The sequence below is a fragment of the Cupressus sempervirens genome, chromosome 10 (assembly GCF_028749045.1).
Source record: "Cupressus sempervirens isolate cs-2001-9-10 chromosome 10, ASM2874904v1, whole genome shotgun sequence".
NCBI classification, from domain to species: domain Eukaryota; kingdom Viridiplantae; phylum Streptophyta; class Pinopsida; order Cupressales; family Cupressaceae; genus Cupressus; species Cupressus sempervirens.
Genome location: NC_143127.1, coordinates 269,511,426 through 269,533,419, shown reverse-complemented (window position 1 = coordinate 269,533,419; position 21,994 = coordinate 269,511,426). Strand labels below are relative to the sequence as shown.

The 21,994-nt window shown below is 35.3% G+C and overlaps 1 protein-coding gene across 3 annotated transcripts; it reads left to right on the top strand.

The window, feature by feature from the left end:
- Positions 1-203: 203 nt before the first annotated feature.
- On the top strand, positions 204-21,362 carry LOC149533676 (uncharacterized protein At4g28440-like). Of its 3 annotated transcripts, none has more exons than XM_089803356.1 (3): positions 204-461; positions 557-883; positions 20,745-21,362. In XM_089803356.1, exons 2-3 carry the CDS (start codon positions 661-663, stop codon positions 20,933-20,935), a joined length of 414 nt encoding a protein of 137 aa, XP_089659482.1. In that variant the 5' UTR covers positions 204-461; positions 557-660; the 3' UTR covers positions 20,936-21,362. The 3 variants fall into 3 exon arrangements, with proteins under 3 accessions (XP_089659482.1, XP_089659483.1, XP_089659481.1); XM_089803357.1 differs by having other exon boundaries at positions 318-461; positions 589-883; XM_089803355.1 differs by lacking the exon at positions 204-461 and having other exon boundaries at positions 468-883.
- Positions 21,363-21,994: the final 632 nt, after the last annotated feature.

Sequence of the window (21,994 nt, the reverse complement as noted above, 5' to 3'; positions counted from 1 at the left end):
AACTAGACATAATCATGTATCTTACATGTAAACTACCACCTTTTCTCACTATTGACGTATCCCTTGCTCTTTCCGGTGTAAGTGCTAGTTCTAACACTATTACCTATAATCTACTCAACTATTTTAGTGTCACCGAATATCACGGAGTCGACTATTAAACTTGTCGATATCCTATCCTCCTTACCTGCTGCCAATTCCATTCTTCAAAAGCCACCAAAATTCTACCAAATCGTCCGCATGCCGAAAATATATCCACGTGTTATTCACCACTAACATACAGACAAATAATGAAGTGATAACATAGGACTTGCCGCCAAATGTTCTCCCCAACCACCCCTCAAAATCGGGCACCATAAACCCCTGCCTTTATCTCCGGAAATACCCGGGTAGAAAATCGCTGCCCGTTGCCCGCTGCCCGAAGGCCGCTTAGTCGCCATTATAAAACTATCACAGAGCCGCTGGTTTGTCTTTTTCTTTTCATTTTATATTCCTTGAAATCGATTCGTCTTCTTTTGTTTTCAAGTTTAATTCTGTATATGTGTTCTGTTTCATGTAGGTCTGCATTATTTTTTGTTGTTTTAACTCCAGTTTGTGCTACGCTTTGTCAAGAGTCTGAAATTTGACTGGGGTTTTAGAGGGTTTGATTTGAGAATTGTAAGAATGTCGTCTCCAAATGGGGGGAGTTTGAGGAAGGCAGTGTTCGTTAAGATAGATCAGTTGAGGCCGGGGACGACGGGACATAATTTGGTGTTGAAGGTGATAAATGTTAAGGTTGTACTGCAGAAGGGCCGCCCTGATGCTCAAGTCCGTCAAATGCGAATCGCCGAGTGTCTCGTCGGCGACGATACTGGTATCATCGTCTTTACTGCCAGAAATGAGCAAGGTACTTACCTAGCTTATCCCATTAAAAGGAAGGGCACTTTCAAGTGTTTTAAATGTTAATTTATTGATTTTTTCATCTGAAAAATTCAAAATGCGGAACTTAGAGGTAGTTGAGTACTAGTACCTAGCATCTCGTTGTTTTGCGGTTTTGGTGTTTTACCAACTGCCCCTCTAGTTCTTTGTTGGTTCCGAACATTATACTAAACTTTACAAAGATTAGGCGGTCATTTAACATTTGCTGATTGAAAATTTCTCTCTGGGGTTTTTAGCTTAGATGGCAACTCAGTTAGGACTCTCACCTGGCCTAGTTCTTTGAAATTCAGCTTAGATATCCAAATCATCCTGGACTTGTACCTAGCACCATCCACTGTGATAATTAGTTTGGAAAAGCTACAGCCGGAATCGGATGCGGTGGGTTAACTTCGTCCTTTCCCATATTTAAAATAGAATGCGAAAAATGGACATGTATGTGCTCTATAAAAAATATTTTTAAAGAGTATATTTAGGAATTTGTTGCTATGAAACATCTAAAGACTTTTAGATATAATATATAAATTAATTTTGTTAAGCAGGTTTCTTAAAGTAATGTGCATTAACTACTCATTATGATGACCTATTTTCATGAGTAATTGTAGGAATTTTTGGAAGATTCAAGGTTAGAAAACTTATCACAATTGCCCATCAGAGAAACTTTATTATGGACATAGATGTGCTTTATAAAAATTATTTTTAAAGAGTATATTTAGGTATTTGTTGCTATAAAAAATCAAAAGACTTTTCTTAAAGTAATGTGCATTAACTACTCATTATGATGACCTCCTGCGAAGTCCCAATGATTCACCATTGTGAGCATCACCTAGGTCCAATTAATGCTAAGTGTTATATTCATTATCCAATTAATGCTAAGTGTTATATTCATTATCTGAGAGATGGGTTTATGTGTACCACTACTCATGAAACATGAGTCAGTCACTTTGATTCAAAAATTACACAGTTGAATGCTGATAGCAATATCACAATTTTACTTGCTATGGAAAAATCTCCTACTTATCGACTTTATGTCTACCAGGTTTGAAAGATCTATGATAGCCCACAAGACCCTAGAAGAGTGCTCAAGCCCAACAAAATCTCCCTTCTTTTTCACTTATTTGAAAAAACATTGACATCCCCTGCAAGGATCCAAGGTATCTATGTAGCAAGGACATAACCACCTGATTTGAGACCAGAGCATACACATTGTCGAGGAGATTAACTTGACCTTATTCCAACCTTGGGGCAGCCATAGACATCAATGATCTACTAGAGATCCACAATTTGGGGACAACTTTGTGAGGGTCTCTGTGACAAGACAGACCACCTGAATTTCCTTGAGTCCCTATGCACTAGCACTGGCCTCTGGCCCAAATCTGCCAAACTCAATATACCTTCCTCAAACATCTTAGTCTCGAAGGTGAAGACAACATTTAGAGAATGAAATCAAATCAAATATTGAATAGCCTATTGTCTATTGATGCTAGTCATACTCCTTATATTCCCTGAAAGAAAATGAAATGAAATGAAATATTGAATAGTGTATTGTCTATTGATGCTAGTCATACTCCTTACGTTCCTTGAAAGAAAATGAAATGAAATGAAATATTGAATTGCCTATTGTCTATTGAGGCTAGTCATACTCCTTATATTCCTTGAAAGAACTATCTTTTTTGAGACGGAGAAATGAATCATTGGTTTTTATTGCCAGATTGACAAACATCTTGCCAATTGTTTTCTTTTTTTTCTTGATCTTTCTTCCTACCCATGTTAGGAGGCTTCTCAAGGAATCTCATTTTTGAGAGTTTTTCACTGTAATCTCAATGCTGTTAAGGTTCCATTACTTCTACCAGCATCCCAAGCATGCTGATGCAGACATGAACTGTTGTACTGGCTTGATCTATTTATTCACTGTAAGGATCATGAGGCAGAGTACCTGTTGCCATTTTTAGATCTGCATGAATCACATGCCTTTGATTTGCCACTGTGGCCAAGGGGACAATTACCTGAAATATCCTATCTGCAGAGACTTTGTCAAAATCAATATCATGTTTTATGTATTCTTTTTTTAGTTGGAATCCCTTTATCTAGTTTCTTGTGGAATGTTACGAGGCTTCATTTTAGCATCAGTCTTTCTTAGGACTGAATGAGAAAACATTTTGTTTTAAGAATAAGAATTTTTAAAATTATGGTAAGAAATCATTCAGAAGAATTATTGCCAAAATTAGAAAACTCAGAAACCCTAAAATTTTTTAATCAAGAATTTAATAAAGCTACAAATAATTTTGTCTGGTCAATTTCTTTTTCCAGTTTCTTGACATGTTTTGTCACAATTTGTATGTTTTAACTTGTTGAATGTGTGATATGAATATCAGGATTTAACTGTGTGATTTTGAGTCAAACACGATGACCCATGTTTCATGAGTAGTGATTCAACATGAATCCATCTCTCATGAGAATAAATGGAACACTCATCACTCATTGGATCTAGGTGATGCTCACAGGGGTGAAGCACCGGGACTTCCCGGGAGGTCATAAGGCACAACACTTGGTGAAGGCACAACACTTGGTGAAGGTTTTAAACAGTGACCTCCCAGGAAGTCCCGGTGCTTCACCCCTGTGAGCATCACCTAGATCCAATGAGTGATGAGTGTTCCATTTATTCTCATGAGAGATGGATTCATGTTGAATCACTACTCATGAAACATGGGTCATCGTGTTTGACTCAAAATCACACAGTTAAATCCTGATATTCATATCACAATTTGACTAGCTGTGGAAATTATCTCCTACTTATCAATTGTTGAATGTGATTTTATCAAAAGCTTGTGACAATTTTGGAATGAAAAAATTGGTTCTGGAGTTGGCTTTGAGTTGTCACGATTTATTCCCAAATTTTGGAACTATAGACTTTGACTATCCTCTTTGTGCAGTATTTTGCTTCCTAGTTGAAAGGGTATTTAACGTAAACTAATAATTTGAGTGACCATTCTCATCTAGGTGTATGATTATTCTACGTTTTATCTCTATTTTTTATATTTGAAAACAAAGCTATCATATATCCTTTGGCTGTTGTAACAGATAGTTAGATCTGTGTCAAGAGGGTTTGTGTTTTATTTGAGAAAACAAGGATAATATTTGAATTTTAAAGTCAAAGATAAAAGTTGGTGAAAAAATGTGTGATTAAGTTCAACTAATATAAATTTGTAAATTTTTTAAAACATGAAATAATGCAGTATAATAAATTTTAAATATTCAAATTTTAAAATGTAAGTAATGAGCTATTTAAGATTGGTGTGGTAAGGTTTTGCCTCCCACAGCCGGTGTCTACACAACATGATGTAATGCTGTGCAACTCTTTGATAGCATGAGACAGTCAATGGCGGAAAAGGGAAAAATATATGATAAATACATTTATCTTAACCATGAGAAGTTGTTCATATTGGCTTATTGATCATCCTTGAACTATTCTGTTGCTGTTCTGCTTTCTTTGGGTTTCAGCAGTGAAAAAGGATAAACTATATGATAGCTACATTTAACCATGAGAAGCTGTTGTTCATAACCACGAGGAGCTGTTTATATTGGCTTATTGTGACATAAATGATTCCATTGGAAGAAGTGTTTAATGCGTCTGATTGCAAGTGTTTCTATTGTTCCTCAAACAATAATTTTGTGGTAGAGCATTGCCCTTTCTCTCTGTTGAGTTCAGGTGCTTTGTTCCCTCATGTATGCCATCATGCCCAGTTGTTGACTGGCCTGTATTTGAACAATAGACTAACAGTGGACTAGGTAGCATACTATCTCGAACCAGGTTGCTGGACAAACTGTCGGTTTAAGCAGTTCATGTTGAAGGTAGTGCATCTTTCTGACATTTAAAATAGTAATTTGAGTAGTTGAAAGAGTAAATTTTGCTCCATGTCCTTGACATTGATTCTCTTGTGTGCCTATTACAATTCAGAAATTGTACCAGAACCATATATGGTAGAAATATTTCGTAATAGTGCTAGACTGAAGAAAGACTGTAGCTTTTAATTGGACAGGAGGAGAATTGGAGATAGAGAGTTCTTCAGGACATAGGATGCTGAATGCTTTCCTCATTCCACTCCTGCTTCTGTCTTGAATTTCATCTAATCTGATCACTTTTTAAAGGGATAATTTAAATAAATAAAAGCTAGGCCTGCAGCTTATCGAGTGATATGCTCATGGATGCCTTATCTCATATGCTCTGGATACTTCTAGAGAAATGCAGATTTATTGCCATTTCACACAGAAGTAGAACCTAAATTTTTTGTAACTGTGTATGCAATCACAGCATTGCACAATTCCAGTTCTATAGGACTATTCAAGTCATATGCTCATGGGTACCTTCCATATTATCACATATGCTCTGGATACTTCTAGATAAATGCAGATTTATTGCCATATCACACAGAAATAGAACTTAAATGTTTTATAACTGTGTAGGCAATCATAGCTTTGCACAATTCCAGTTCTATAGGACAATTATGAAAAGATGTGTGAAGTACTTTCGAAGATCTTTTGGTCTTGGATTTTTCTTGGTTCGTTTTTCAATTCAATATGCAGTTCAAAGGCATTCAAGTTACAGGCACCACTGAGGGTCCACATCATTATATAGGTTTTGTAGTAATCCTTACAAGTCAATTGTAGCAACAAGATATACTGACAGTGAAATGGGTATCACGTTATGTTGGATCAGGTTGCTGGACTAATTGTTAAGTTTAGTCCTTCAGTTAGAGTTTTAATTAAATGTTCTAGCATTTGGTGCTAGTAATTTTTGAAGTTGAAATAATCAATGGTGGTCTGTCACTTCCCCAATCTCTCTCTCTCTCTCATCTCTCATGTTCGCTTTGCAACTCACAAAATTATTTTAAGAGTCTAAGTTGAATTAAATCACAGTAGTGCTAGACAGAAAAAATTCTGGAGGCCCAAAGAATTTGAGGAGGAAAGTTTTAATGTATCATGCACAGACACGAGGTAAACTGAAATCAAGCTTTGGTGGGATGTGAAGTAGAAATATAAACATTGCCTCATGCTCTAGGTATGGCTACAGAAATGTAGGTTTAAATTTTATTTCTGTTCCACACAGAAATAGAACCCAGAAACAACATTCTTATTACTGGCTAGGCAAGGACAGCTTTGCACAATTTCCAACAGTGTTGATGGGACTATTACCAAGGACTCATAAAGCAATCTGGCTCATCTTGGAAGTTGGATTTTCTTGGATGCAGTTTTCAAATCAATATGCAATTCAAAGACATTCGAACTTTAGGTCACTACTGAGGATCTGCATTTTATTATTCCTCTGAATTCTTCTCCCCTTATTTTGGTACTTTCTTACCTTCTTAATTCATCTCCCTCGTTGACAACAATGCCACAGGTGCCACTAAACATGAGTCACCAATTGCTGCAACCAACCTTCTACTTTCAACTTCTTTACATCCAACTACTTCCCCTGAGACGTAGTTTCCTGAACACCAATCCAATGAAAGATATGCAATGATTCCTCTGGATTGATGCTATAACAACATCTTAGTTCTACTCTAGTAGGGGAATGACCCCTAACTTACCTCTTAGATACTCAAAAACATCCTTAGTTAATGGCTCTGTGAAGATATCTACAACCTGTTCCTTAGATGACACATAATCCATCTTCACTTCCTCTTCTTGGACCTTTTCTCTCTGAAAGTAATAATTTATTGCAATGTGCTTAGTCTCAGGGTGCTGCACTGGGTTCTTGGATATGCTTATTGCGCTGGTATTGTCACAAAAGACAATCACTAGTTCTGTGATCTTCTCCTCGATTCCTTCTAAAGCTTTATCCATACAACCAATGAACAATTACTGGAAGCTGCTACATACTCTGCCTCTGTTGTGGATTGAGAGATACAATTTTGCTTCGTGCTAATCCAAGACACAAGTCTTCCACCTACAAAGAATATACCACCACTCGTGTTTTTTCTTATCATCTATATTTCCTGCCCAGTCTGCATCACTGTACACACTTAGAATGAAGTCGCATCATGTGGTTACTAAAGACCATATTGAGTAGTTCCTTTCTGGTATTTAAATATCTTTTCTATTGCAATCACGTGTGTTTCCTTAGGATTTGATTGAAACCTTGCAACTATCCCAACTGCATGAGCAATATTCAGTCTGCTGTGAAAATATAATGCAATTTATCATTCCGAATGTATTCAACACTTCCTTTACATATTTTGATTGACTGATGAAGATGTCATCCTTTAGTTGCATGACCTGCAACCCAATGAAAAACTTAATCTTTCCTATCATTAACATTTCAAAATCCTTCATTTTCGCTGCAAATGCCAAGCCTCATATCATCGTCACCACCACATATTATATCATCAACAAATATCATAGCTATCAATGAGTTATCACTTTCAGTCTTCTAATAGATATTATTGCCTTCACTAGTTCTTTTGAAGCTGATCTTTATTACGAAGTAATTGGAAAATATTTGTTTGATATTAATAGTGATCAAGAGATCAATTCATACAAGAGACTGAACGATGTTTCCTTAGGAAACAATTGTAAAGAATAGAAACATTCTATTTCAGAAATAGAAAACTAAATATTAGAATTACTCTAATATTTATAGAAGATAACAATAGATGACCATTAGAAACTAAATAGAGATAATAGAAACTAACTATTATCGTAATACCCTCCTTTAATGGTTAATCTATCCAGAGCACGAAGTTATCAAAAAAGTGTGAAAGACAGATTCTGTGTGCCCAAGGTGCTCCGCACTATTCGCTATGAGCTGCAAACCAGATTGCTTAGATAGGGCAGCTAAGCGTGTCCGACATTCAACCTTCATGTGCCCATACTTGTGGCAATAGTTGTGTTGGATGTTTTTTCTTCTAGGAGCCTTCTGAATCTGGAGCACAGGATGTTTGCTGATGGTACTTTTGATAATGCTCCAAAACTTTGCAGATGAGCATGATGCTCCAACACAAACTGCAAAAAGCCATGATTTTTAAGAGAAAATTGAAAGAACCGAACATGATTTTTGGGGTGAAAAATCAATCAAAACCCAACATGATTTTTGAGGTGAAAAATCAATCAAAACCCAACATGATTTTTGAGGTGAAAAATCAATCAAAACTTGATAATACAAAGCTTCATTTTTGTAGAAAAAACGGTAAAACCCGATAGATAATTTTTTAGGAAAAAATTACAAACCCACAAAGAAATCCCAAACAACTTTGCAAATTAAAGAATCAGAAAATTTTAAGGGAAAATTTATAGAAACCCATAATATTGAGTAGTTCTTTTTTGGTATTTAAATATCTTTTCTATTGCAATCACGTGTGTTTCCTTAGGATTTGATTGAAACCCTGCAACTATCCCAATTGCATGAGCAATATTCAGTCTGCTGTGAAAACATAATGCAATTTATCATTTCAAATGTCTTCAACACTTCCTTTACATATTTTGATTGACTGATGAAGATGCCATCCTTTAGTTGCATGACTTGCAACCCAATGAAAAACTTAATCTTTCCTATCATTAACATTTCAAAATCCTTCATTTCCGCTGCGTATGCCAAGCCTCATATCATCATCACCACCACATATTATATCATCAACAAATATCATAGCTATCAACGAGTTATCACTTTCAGTCTTCTAATAGATATTATTGCCTTCACTAGTTCTTTTAAAGCTGATCTTTATTACGAAGTAATTGGAAAATATTTGTTTGATATTAATAGTGATCAAGAGATCAATTCATACAAGAGACTGAACGATGTTTCCTTAGGAAACAATTGTAAAGAATAGAAACATTCTACTCTAGAAATAGAAAACTAAACATTAGAATTATTCTAATATTTATAGATGATAACAATAGATGACCATTAGAAACTAAATAAAGATAATAGAAACTAACTATTATTGTAATACTCTCATTTAATGGTTAATCTATCCAGAGCACGAAGTTATCAAAAAGCCGTAAAAGACAGATTCTGTGTGCTCAAGGTGCTCTGCACTATTCGCTATGAGCTGCGAACTAGATTGTTTAGATAGGGCAGCTAAGTGCGTTCGACATTCAACCTTCATGTGCCCATACTTATGGCAATAGTTGCATCGGATGGTTTTCTTCTAGGAGCCTTTTGAATCTTGAGCAGAGGATGTTTGCTGATGGTACTTTCGATAATGCTCCAAAACTTTGTAGATGAGCATGATGCTCCAAAACAAACCGCAAAAAGCCATGATTTTTAAGAGAAAATCAAAAGAACCGAACATGATTTTTGGGGTGACAAATCAATCAAAACCCAACATGATTTTTGAGGTGAAAAATCAATCAAAACTCAACATGATTTTTGAGGTGAAAAATCAATCAAATCTCAACATGATTTTTGAGGTGAAAAATCAATCAAAACTTGATAATACAAAGTTTCATTTTTGTAGGAAAAATGGTAAAACCTAATAGATAATTTTTTAGGAAAAAATTACAAACCCACAAAGAAATCCCAGAGAACTTTGCAGATTAAAGAATTAGAAAATTTTAAGGGAAAATTTATAGAAACCCATAAAAAAAATTTAGAGAAAAAAATATGAAAACCCATCAGAAATTTTTTTTTGAGGAAAAAAATTTATGAAAAACCCACTAGAATTTTTAAGGGAGGCAAACGTGAGACTTTGCATGGTAAAGCAACACATGCAAACAACATGCAAGTGCATGCAACCCTCAAATAGTAGAGACTTAGAAAATTTGAAGGGTGGCTTAGAAGAGAGTTCAAAAAACCCAAAAAGAATATGTTGTCGGTTTCTGGATTAGCTAGCTCAAAAATCAAGGCACCCAGAAAAATCTGACGACAACCCAATTGAGTTATCGAAAAACCCCGCAACAATGTGGAATAAAAAAATTTCCGAACTCGAAAACTAGGGTTTTGAACAAAAGCTACCCTTTTGCAAAAAAACCACAAAAATGGCAGAAATGTGCAGAAAAACAGATGGATCTGGACAAAAATGGGTTGCAGAACTGAACCAGAAGTTGACAGATTTAAATCTTTCAGAACGGAAACCCTAGTCAGATTGTAGAGAGAGTTGGAAGCAAATATGCATGTAAATAATTTCAAAAATAAAAGGCAGATAATTTCAACCAAGAAATTATAATTATTTTTGAAATCTTTTTTAGAGTATTGGCTTTGATACCATACTACAAAGAAAATATTTGCTTGATATTAACAGTGATCAAGAGATCAATTTATACAAGAGGCTGAACGATGTTTATTTAGGAAACAATCGTAAAGAATAGAAACATTCTACTCTAGAAACAAAAAACTAAATATTGGAAACACTCTAATATTTACAAAAGATTACAATAGATAACCATTAGAAATTAAACAGAGCTAATAGAAACTATCTATTGTCGTAACAATCTTAAATAGTGCAATCTTTCAAACCATACTCTTGGTGCTTGTTTCAGGCCATACAAAGATATCTGCAGATGACACACCATGTACTTATCTTTTGATAGCGCAAAACCATTCAGTTGTTCTATGTATAATTCTTCTGCTAGAATTCCATTCAAGGATGCATTCTTGACATTCATTTGAAATACTTTAAACTTCTTATAAGCAACATAGGCAAGTAACATCCTTACCTTCAAGTCTTGCAACCGGTGCAAAGGTCTTGACTCTCCATATTTCAGTCCTTCTTTTGCATAACCCTTGCAAACTAGTCTTCTCCATCTTCATTCAGTTAATTCCTGAAGACCCACTTTGTGTTGATTACATTTTTGTCTACTAGTTTGGGAACTAATATCCATGTATCATTCTTCTCAATCTGATCAAGTTCTTCCTCCATAGCCTTGATCAATTCATCACTCCTTAGTGCTTCAGTGACTGTCCTAGGTTCAAATTCTGAAATCAAACAAGTACTCTCCCTGATTTCCCTTCTAGTCTGAACTTCTGCATTCTTATCACCAATGATTTTGTTTGTAAATTGATTTAGCTTCACATACCTTGGTATTACTAGTTCAGGCTTTGGAACTTCTTCCACCAGTTGAACTACCTCATCCTCATCATTGTTCAGTTTAACTGTTTCTTGTTTTTCTGGTTGTACGTATACGATTTCCTGAGCTTTTCCGGATTCATGTGTTGAAATCATTATGCATGTCAAATCTATCTGTAGTAATTCAGATTCAACCACCTTCACATTTGCACTTTCAATTATCTTGTTAGCCCTTTTATTGAGACATTTGTAAGCCTTAATGTTTGTAGAATATTATAAGAAAATTCCTTCATCACTCTTAGGATCAAAGTTTCTTGTAAATTTATCTCTCTTGATGTAAGACCTACTACCAGAAACTTTAAAAGTGCTTTACACTAGGTGTATGAGCATACCATCATTCATGGGGAGTCTTACTGGTTCTTTTCTTTACAAGCACCTGGTTCATAGTGTAGGCTGTAGTATTGATTGCTTTTTTCCAATACATCTTGACAACATTTCCTTGGATCATCATGGTTCTGGAAGCATCAACAATTGTTCTATTTCTTCTTTCAACATTTTCATATTGCCGTAGAGTCTTTGCAGCAGATATCTGACGCTTGATACCATTCCTGTCACAATTATCAAGAAATTCCCAAGAAGTATATTCTCCTCCTCTACCAGATCTCAAGAACTTCAGATTCTTACCAGTTGCTTTCTCTACAAGTTTCTTGAACACCTTGAGCTTATGAAATGCTTCATATTTGTCTCTCAAGATATCTCCTTGTCCTCATAGGACTACACAAAATCCAACACATTCTCAGATGAATAAGACTTGCTACTGAAAATAGTATTAGTTAACTTACTCAATTGACATTTCTTGTACATAACATTGTTTGATTTTACTAGTGGAGGCAATCCTTTAATTGCATTTTTCTTACTTGCTTTGACCAAGCTATCAAAGTTCACATGACACCACCTTCTATGCCAAAGCCAGCTAGCTATCTTCGACCTTAGCAACCAAACAGCTGTTAGTCTTAATAGTAGTATAGAAATGAAATAAGTTAACTTCAGTTTGCCTCTTGGTAGCAATCAAGTCTCCCGAGCTTCCTAGAGTCCTGCAAATATCTCCCTTGAATTCTGGATGATTTTTTTATCATTTAGCTGACCAACATTGAGGGAGTTATGCTTTAGACCTTCCACATGATAAACATCATCTGCATTACTTTTACCATTCAGAGAGATAAAGCATTTTTCTTTTACATAACAAGGTGTATTGTTACCACTTATCTACACCACCATCAAACTGAAGAGCTTGATAAATTTGATAAACTTACTTCTATTGTCAGTCGTGTGATGTGAGCATTCACTATCAATGACCCAATCATTACTGTGATCTAGATGTGAGACTAATGGCTTCTCACCTTTTGTGGTCTCTTCCTTGACAACAACAAACACCACCTCTTCCTCATCATTATCCTCTGATACCTCATACCTTACACTTTCATCTTCTGCAACATAATTCTACTTCTTGCCTTTGTCTTTAGATCTTCTGATCTTGTCGTTCTGATCACCATTACGACATCTAGCAACAATATGTCCTATTTTCTTACATGAAAAACATTTTAATTGTAATTTGCCTTTGTACTTATTGGTACCTCTAGGCAATCTTCTTGCAAGTAGGGCTTCAAGTTCTTCTTGCTTTTGTTCTTCACACTAACTCAAGCTCTATGTGACCACTTGTCTCTTTATCTTTCTTTTTGGAACCAAGGATAAGGAGGCCCTGAAAGTTGCTTCAACCTTTGGAATACTATTATCATAATTGCTCAACTCAAAAGCAGCAAGCTTGCTAATTAATCCACTAGTGGAGACTTTGTTGAAAGTTCTTAATTCATGAATAGCAGAAACTCTAATGGCAGAAGCCAGTAGCTAGGTTCTCAACACTTTACTTACCACATCTTCATCATCAGTGGTACTACTGACACTTCTGATGGCAATAACAACTTTTATCCTATGACCATACTGAGCAATATTTTCGCCTTGTACCATTTTCATGTCATCATGCTTTCCTTTTAAAATTATCTACCTTAGCTCTCTGCACACAAACAACTCCACTATAGACTAACTTGAGCTTTTCCCAAACATCATGATCAGTATCAAGTTGACAAACAGTAATCAACTTAGTATCAAATAAAGTACTTACAATGGTTTCCAGTGCTTGAATGCTCTCCAACTGCACCTTCAATTGATCTTCACTAAGTGTCCTAGTAGGTGTAACATATTTGTTCTCAAGATGTCTCCAGTACTATGGCTTCATTCCTATGATATAGGTCTTCATCCTGTCATACCATTTGGAGTAGTTCTCCTTAGAAAACTTTGGACCTTGTTTCTTTATCATCCTTATCTTACCTCAAGTTGTTAGACTTACCACCAAGAGGACCTAGGGCTTTGATACCAATTAGAAGTATTATAAGGTCTAAGATTACTGGGGGGGGATGAAGCAATAATCTATCAGATTCAAACATTAACCAACTTATTAACATAGATCAGATCTGATCACTCAGACATTCAATCATTTTCACACAATGTTAACTTGTGAAGTAAGAAGCAAAGCAACACAGGAAAGTGTCCACACAAGTAACACAATAACACCTATATTTTTCATGTGGAAACCCGTGGTCAGAAGGAAAAACCATGATGGGAACTAGTAACTGCAAATATTTTACACTCTTCTAAAATGTGCCCCGCTGAAGGCCTAGCTATGTTAGGAGCCTACAATGATATCTGGTTAAGAGCAGGCCTTGTTTGGAGTTATCTGGTTAAGTTATTTGCCTCCAGCCATGCTAGGAGCTTTACCTTGTTAGGAGTAACCTTGCTGGAGGATTCCTAACTTATGCTAATGAGCCACCAGGTTAAGGGAATAAAATTTCAAAAGATTAGGCTCCTTCTCACCCTGTTAGGAGTGATCTGGTAAGGGATTTAGCTTGGAGATTCTATTTAGAATTCAACAAGGAAGATGATCAGGGGATAACAGTTTTTCTTTGCTTGTACATATCCAGTCAAGCTCAGATTCTGCTTGTTGTCAACATTCAAAAAGTTGATCAACTGCAATCGTCTTTCATGATCTACCAACTTACAAATACAACCTGCTGAAATATAAGTACAACTTCACTTGCTATGGTGGCCATTGCCTCAAACAAAATGTATTACATTTGAATTTCACTTGTGACCTGCCAAAATGTGTCACTAAACCTTAATCTGTCATTTTTCAGATCCACTCGATTACCGATTCGAACTGCACATTGATTTGACCAAGAACATCTAGCTCTTTTCACCTTTTCCAACAAACATGCACAACTTAAAGAAATTCGATCACAATGATCAACACAAGACCAATTCATCACAACTCATTAGTGCCACATCATCACGACACTTTATATTGTGAAAGATCCACCAGGGTCGGCCCTTCGGCACCGGCTAAGGATCAAACATAAATTATTCTAAGAGTTCTATTATTTTCCATAGATCGAACTTTTATCAATCCAAACCATGCCTTCCAGTAAACTAAACATTTGCGACTGTAACACTGGTCTCATAACTGAGTCTAGATCATAAATCCAAAACCTCACCATGTGAATCTTCATAGATTTGATAGACCAATCAAAATCACTCACTGTCTGTCAGTGACTGTTCTTTGTGGTTTTTCTTTCATACTTCAATCGATCATAACTTTGTTCAGACTTGTTTCTGGTGTGCGCAATTATAGACACTGCATCATGGGACATCACCCAGTCTTCCATACAAACCACACACTCCAGTTCCTACTGCAACAGGACTTCAATGCTGATTTTGATACTGCATATGTCAGAACAATGCTCTGTGTAAACTGTCAGCTATCAACACTTTAGTTGACCAGTGACAATACAAATAACCGACCAATTGTGTATCATACCTGCACTATAATATCTCTTCAATACAATCATTAGTTATGCCAACATAATTAGCTATCACATTTTTAAGTATAGCCAATCTTCAATTATTTTTATATTAATTAATTGTTAATACTTCAATATTTCAAATAACAATTACATCTGTCCTAGATAGCAGCCTTTCTAGAAGTAATAAACAAGTAAACAAGGACTTGATCATAATTAGCAAAACAGTAATATTTAAGTATCAAAGACCATTACACGTCAGCTAATATATTTCCCTAAAATGGATAATTTTCTGCAGTCAAGCTACAAACTGTGATTGGTTTGAGCCAACTAAACATCTACCACATCAACAAGTATATAATTGGAACATTGGTCTAAACCAACAGCGATCATGGCCATTAACCAATAAAGAAATTAATAATCATACAATATGAACAGAAACATAATGATACACATGCGATTTCATATATCAAAATATAAGAGAATCATTTGACCCTACTCATGGTAAATTAATTGTTGTCAAGCAAAATACCAAGGGCTGGATAAATAAATAATCCATTTATAATATTCATATTGAGAGATGGGATCTGTTGTGGAGAGACATGGTTAGGAAAGGATGCGTCTTTCAGACATTCAAGAGATACAATTGTTTAGATTACTAGATATATAATATGGATTAAATCAGAAAAGAGGAGGGGGATGTATAAGAGGAGAAGAATAAGTATCTTATAGAAGTTAATATACATTGGAGGAAAATTAATATATATATAGGTATTTAGAAAGGAATACGAAGAAATACATATCAAGTGTGCCTATTAAAGATAATTCATTTCTAGATTTAATGGCTGTTGAGGATAATAAAACAGCATAATGATTTTCTGTAACTTATCTATAAATCAACGATGAATTGCAGAATAGTATATCTGGATTCTCTTAGAATCAGAGATCCTTATTTATTTTAATATATATCTATGAATAAGAATAATAAGACAATCATATATCAGTCATATTACACAGAGGTATATATCTTCCTGATCTATTACTATTTGAATCTTAGAAGGTAAGACTGTCATGTCTCCAAGAAAGGCTTAAGGGCATGGATCTGTAAACTTTTACTGGAGCCTATTGTGATTGATACCTGAGCAACTTGTTTACATCCTAAGCTTCTTCTTCTCGAACTAAAATGGTAATAAGGTAGTACGAACAATAATAAATAATAATAAGATCAATGACTAATCTTAACAAGGGACATCACAACTTAAAGCCCAATCGAGAAATCTGGGATAAACTAAGTAAAGTCCCAATAGTGGACGTTACATCATGCTCCTTCGTTTAGGGATTTGTAAAGTTCGGAAAGAAAACTGAAGTGACAAAATTATGTTTCGGCATTGACTTTGGTGCCGTCTTGGAGTTAACCCTATTTATGAGTAACTCGTCAATGTTGTGAGTCTTTTGCAGGGTTTCACTAGATTTTTGCAATGACTTTTGACATTTTAAAGGATTTTAATGTGCTCTAAAGCTAAAGGGTCTTTAACAATTCGTTTAATGATTTGTCAACGATTTTTTCATGAATTGAGATTTTTTCAAGTAAAAAATTGGCTAGCTTTGGGATTCAAGATTAATCATGTTTTCTTTTGTAGATTTCTGCTTCTATGGTACTCACTAATCGCTATCCAAAATACTCGTTAAAAATAAGCTTGGTCAAACATAGTAGGTGTCATCCCAAATTGGCTTTGGATATTGTAGGTGAAAACTTAACCAAATTGTATGTGGGAAATATTATAGTAAATGGGTATGCTAAATGTGGAAGCATAGACAAGGCCCGTGAACGATTAACAGAATGCCTGACAAAGCCTCATAAAAATATTGCCTCAAGGAATGCCATGAAGTAGAATGCTACATCTCAATGAAAGTCTATATATTGGTGGAGTCATTAGAAGTCTATTCTAGCTCATAAATGATGGATTCATTGATTGGGCTTTTGTTATTTCTTATAGTTTGGTGAATGTTTGCAGCCATCGTGTTTGTTTGTGCCTTGTTCTTTCAATAGATTCTTACTCAAATGGGGAATGCTTCAAGGTTTCTCGTTGCATTTTGCATAGTACAACCCCTGATTAGTCCAAAATGTGGAACCAATAACTAGCCTAATTCCTTTTCAGAGAGAGAGTAACACGTAGTTGATAAAAAATGGTTAAAAGAGTGGACAAAAAGTGTCTATATAGATGTTACTAAGCTACGATGACTTATGCTTAGGTGTGAAAGGGTGGATGATTAGCAAATTGAATAGTACCATTTTCTGGCTTCTTATTTGGGATGTAATCCAGTTAGCAAATGCAAGAATGATGTGAGTTTTGGTAAAGACTTCATACGATTACAATGTATGAATAGTATTGTGTTTTTGGAAGTTATCTTTAAATAAAATGATGACACATATAACATTTTGCTGCCTATGAGAGATTTTGGTCATGCTTCAAACATTTTGTCACAGGGTGACATATTGCTATGTTTTGTGGGTAATGTGAATCATTTGAATGTATAATTTAATTGGTGTCAGGTATTCTAATCTTGCATTGTCCTCTTCTTTCCTAATATACTTAACCTATTTGACTTGTAAATTGTTGCCTATATAAATAGTGTATACTATAGTGAGATGTATTATAATATGCTAAGCAAACCATAGAAGGAAGTGACAATGTAATTTAGAAACACTGTACATATTATAAAATGGTAAAGCTTCTTGTTATTGTAAACTCAAAAAAAATATTAAATTGCTCTTAGATGTTCTTTTATGACTGTATACTGATTCCTTCTATACCTAAATTTGCGAGTTTATCGGCTTCAGTATTTTCTTCTCAATAAATATGTTCATGACTTATATTGTTGAAGTGATTTATCAGACCTAGTACTCTTAAGTAATTTAGAATTTAAACACCAGTTTGGGGTTGATCCCATTCTAATGGTGTTAATGATGATCTGAGATTTACCTTCAGTTTCAATTTTTTATTCCAAGAGTTCTACACATGACAAGTCCTTCTGACAGGGCTTCTAGTTCAGCGATGTTATTAGTGGCCTTTCCTATAGCCTTACTATTCTGATACAAATAACTTTGTTCCAATTGTGAATATTGCAACCAATGCCAGCCATCCCAGAATTACCATGGGAACCCCTGTCAAAATTTAATTTGTAACAATTTTGTTGAGTTGGGGACCACTTACAATTTAATGGCATAGTGAGGGGGAATATCAAGATTATTACATTCATTCTGAATCTTGTTATCCCATTGTGAGAAAATACATTCTGAGTATTTCATCTGTCGAGTCTATTATTTGATACTTCTACAATACTTGCTTGTACCTTGTTTAACAAAATGTCTGTCCCTAGTTTCTTGGCCTGAAATATCCTCGATTATTTTACTTCCAAATTTCCCACATCAGGATAGATGGGGCAATTTTAGCTAAGGGGGAAAAAGTGTTATTTTTAAATAGACTTGGCCAACTTTTAAAAAGTTCAAATAAATTTCTTGGAAGGGGAATTTGGAAATGTAATTTATTGAGTAACCAGAACCAGCAGTTTTGAGTGTATGGGCAATTTAACAAAATATGATCCATGGTTTCTTCATGTGATTCACATAAAACACATCTGAAGTACCTTCAAACCCTATATTTTTAAACCATCAGCTGTTAGAATTCGCTGTTGGAGAGCAGCCCATGTGAACATACCTGCATTAGGTAAGCACAACTTGACATAAATGCAACGGTAGATCAGTATTATTCCAGTTTTGATTTTTCACCAGGGGTTGATATCCTTCTTTCACCTTATAGGTTCGAGCTTTAGAACTCAACCAAACCAAAGAATCTTCAGAGTATTTAGGATTAATGGTTCTAGATGACAATCAACAGGATAATTCTGATCGTTCATCATTTGTAAGAGGGGTATTGTCCAAAGATTTCCATTTCAATTTTAGACTAGGATCACCCTCAGGAAATAATAAATATTGGTTAAACATTATTGTAATGATGTTTGATCTTGGTTAAACATTTACCAGATTAATATTGGTTAAACATTATTTTAATGATCTTTGATCTTTAAAATCGTAACTGCCTAGCTGACTAAATTAAAAATTATGGTCATCGGATTTGTCAGAAACAGATGCCATCAGTTACGAAGAGACAATCTTTTGAGAGCAGCCAGGAGACAAAACAGGTGTCTATTTGGAACATGTCAAGGGTTAGAATATAAATACTTTCAACCCAGCAGGAAAAGATTGAAAAGAAAACACAGTAGAGAATCATATCAAATCATGCACAACCAGCAATATATCGCAAGGAATATACACAACCAGCAATACACGGCAAAGGAAGCAATACTCAGCCAGCGACAGTCAGAAACATAAGGAAGTCAATCATCCAGCGGATCATCAAACATAGAAATAGGGCATCATTCAGGAAGAATAATCAGCAGTTCTATAACAGCACGGGTAATAATGTGTAAACATAGAACTGATGGCAGAGGGCACATCCAGTAAGGAAGAAGTGAGAACTATATAGAGCAGTGGAGAGAGGATAGAGGGAATAAACTAGGGCAAATTGTAGAAGGGGACAGTACAATTTCCCACCATTTCTCTTTTCTCCAGCTCAACAATATAGGTCAGAGGGGCAGGGCACTCCATCTTGAAGTTGTCCTGGTTATATCTTGGTTTCTCTGTAGAGGAACTTTCCCAGTACCTTTCACACTAGGGGATCCTTGATGAGGGTTCCAACCTGAAGCTTGTAAGCTATTTATTTTCATTTCAAGATATCCTTACCTCGATCAACTCCTTATGTTTCAAGACATATTAGGATGGGATTTCTTTTTAACAAGCCTAAAGGAAGAGAAACAAAGCTGAGCAATATTTTAGCCCCTACCTTTTCCTAGTTATCAGTATCATACTACTCAGGTTTTTCAACAAGAAGCAAATTTCTTGTTCAGTTTCTTCTATCATTGCATCAGTTTTAAGGCTTGCAGCATTCTGGTTTTTCATTCAATGTGGCTCTGTCCATCTTCAATCTTTTGGCCAGTTAAAAGTTAAACACATGTTTCACCAGCCACAAGGGAAATGAAAGTTTGTTGTCACATTTATGGTAAACAGAGGTTACAGTAGTTCACATGCATTTTCTAGGAGCTGTCACTGTCATGCAATGGTTTAGAAGCATTTACCTCTGCAAAGACCGCTGACATGACAAGTAATGTATATTTTTCAGCGGATGATTTACAAATGCCTACGTCACAAAGATGATACAGGGATCTTGACTAGGATTGAAGCTTAGCAATGAATGATGAAAGCATTTAGTATTTATAGCACTAAATGAGTACCAAAGTCAACTTCAATACACCAGGGAATCTTAGGTCTCAAATGATTTTGATCTTGGTAAAGCTATTTAAATAGCAGGAACCCCAATCAAATTATGTGTATCAAAATGCAATTTCTGGAAGCAAAGTTTAGGTGGGACATTCATAGCAGGAGCCCCAATTAACTTAGGTATCAAAATGCAATTTCTGGAAGCATAGTTTAGGTGGGACATTCTGGCCAAACTGTGCCCTTCGCTAGATGGTGAACAGCTAAAACAGAGATCTTTTAGATTGTCTTGAATTGAAGTTCTACCAATGTTATTTTTGCTGTAGTTTTATTTTAGACTGCTTTCATGTGCATGGTGCTAATGTGTTTGATATGGGCTTTCATGCAACAAGTCAGTTTGTTTGGCACATATTTCACCTCTTCTCTTGCATGTTAGCCTACTGCTCTTTATATCTATGATACAAATGTTTCGTCTCCTTCTTCTTTTGGTTTGACAACTGTGTTTTAGTTTATTAAGCTTTGTTCATTTTTATTTGAAGTTCTTTTGTTCACATGTTGACTTTTTTTTTTTTTTTTTGGCAGTGGATCTGATGAAGGAAGGATCAACTGTAGTCTTCCGCAATGCAAAGATTGATATGTTTAGAGGATCCATGCGTCTTGCTGTTGATAAGTGGGGTAGGATTGAGGTAGCCGAGCCTGCAGATTTTGTTGTGAAGGAGGACAATAATCTCTCTCTCGTTGAGTATGAGTTGGTCAATGTTCAAGAGGAGTGAACTAAAATAACTCTATGTTACAAGGAGATAACATATTTTCCTTGCATACTAATGATTATTCTAGGAGCTACATGCAAAATGGGGGTTGATAGGAATATGGTACATAAATCGTACTGGTATATGGTGTCACTTCTTAGCTTGTTTTTGGTAATTTAACAAGTTCGCTTATATAGTATGACAGTAGATAGATACACTACAAATTTTAGGAGCAGGTTGTAATGGTTTACAACTTTATTATGTTAGATAATTATGATAATACTCAGTAGATGGGGAGGCAGAAGGACTTCGGGGATATTTTATTTAAGACATGCTTTTTAGTGAATGCTCGTCAGGTTTGTTTTGGGACGACTTACTCACGAGGAATATTTTCTGTTTTCCTCTGTTATACAAGTTTATGGTAATGGCAAGAATATCCAGCTTATCCTAAGGTGCTGCCTTAGCTTATGTTTTAATGTGGTCGTAGACATGGAAATGCAGTAATGCTTATAGCTTTTAGCTTTCTTTTCACGTTTCACTTTGGGTGATTTTCATGTTGGACAATTTGCAAGCACTGGCCATGTCCAATAGCCATCTACATCCCTTATACGGAGCATTTTCTGATTTGTTAGCAGAAGGTATTCAAAAACTTGTGCAATTTTTCCTTCCTATAGTTATTGATTCAATTTTATTGGTATGGTATTTCAAAGTATAGAAATTATTGAGAATATAAGGTCCTATTCTTGCTTTTTTAATAACATTCCTAAAATAAAGGACTCAATGGTCCAAGTGCTAACCAAAGAAATGCTTGTGACAATAAATTGCATATAGAACCAAACATGGTTCCAGGGAAAATCAAACAAATCTACTACGTGCAACCTTACACAAATCAGAAATACAAAACGTCAAGGAATGTTTTGGTGTAATGCCACTGTTTTATGGAGATCACGGCAAGGACAATTGACATACTGTAGAATAAATGGATAATCAACCTGAAAAATATTGATATGCAACTCTAAAGGATCTTTGAAATAAAATTGAGTATTATTATTATGTCTTTTTGGCATTCTTCACTGCAGGCTA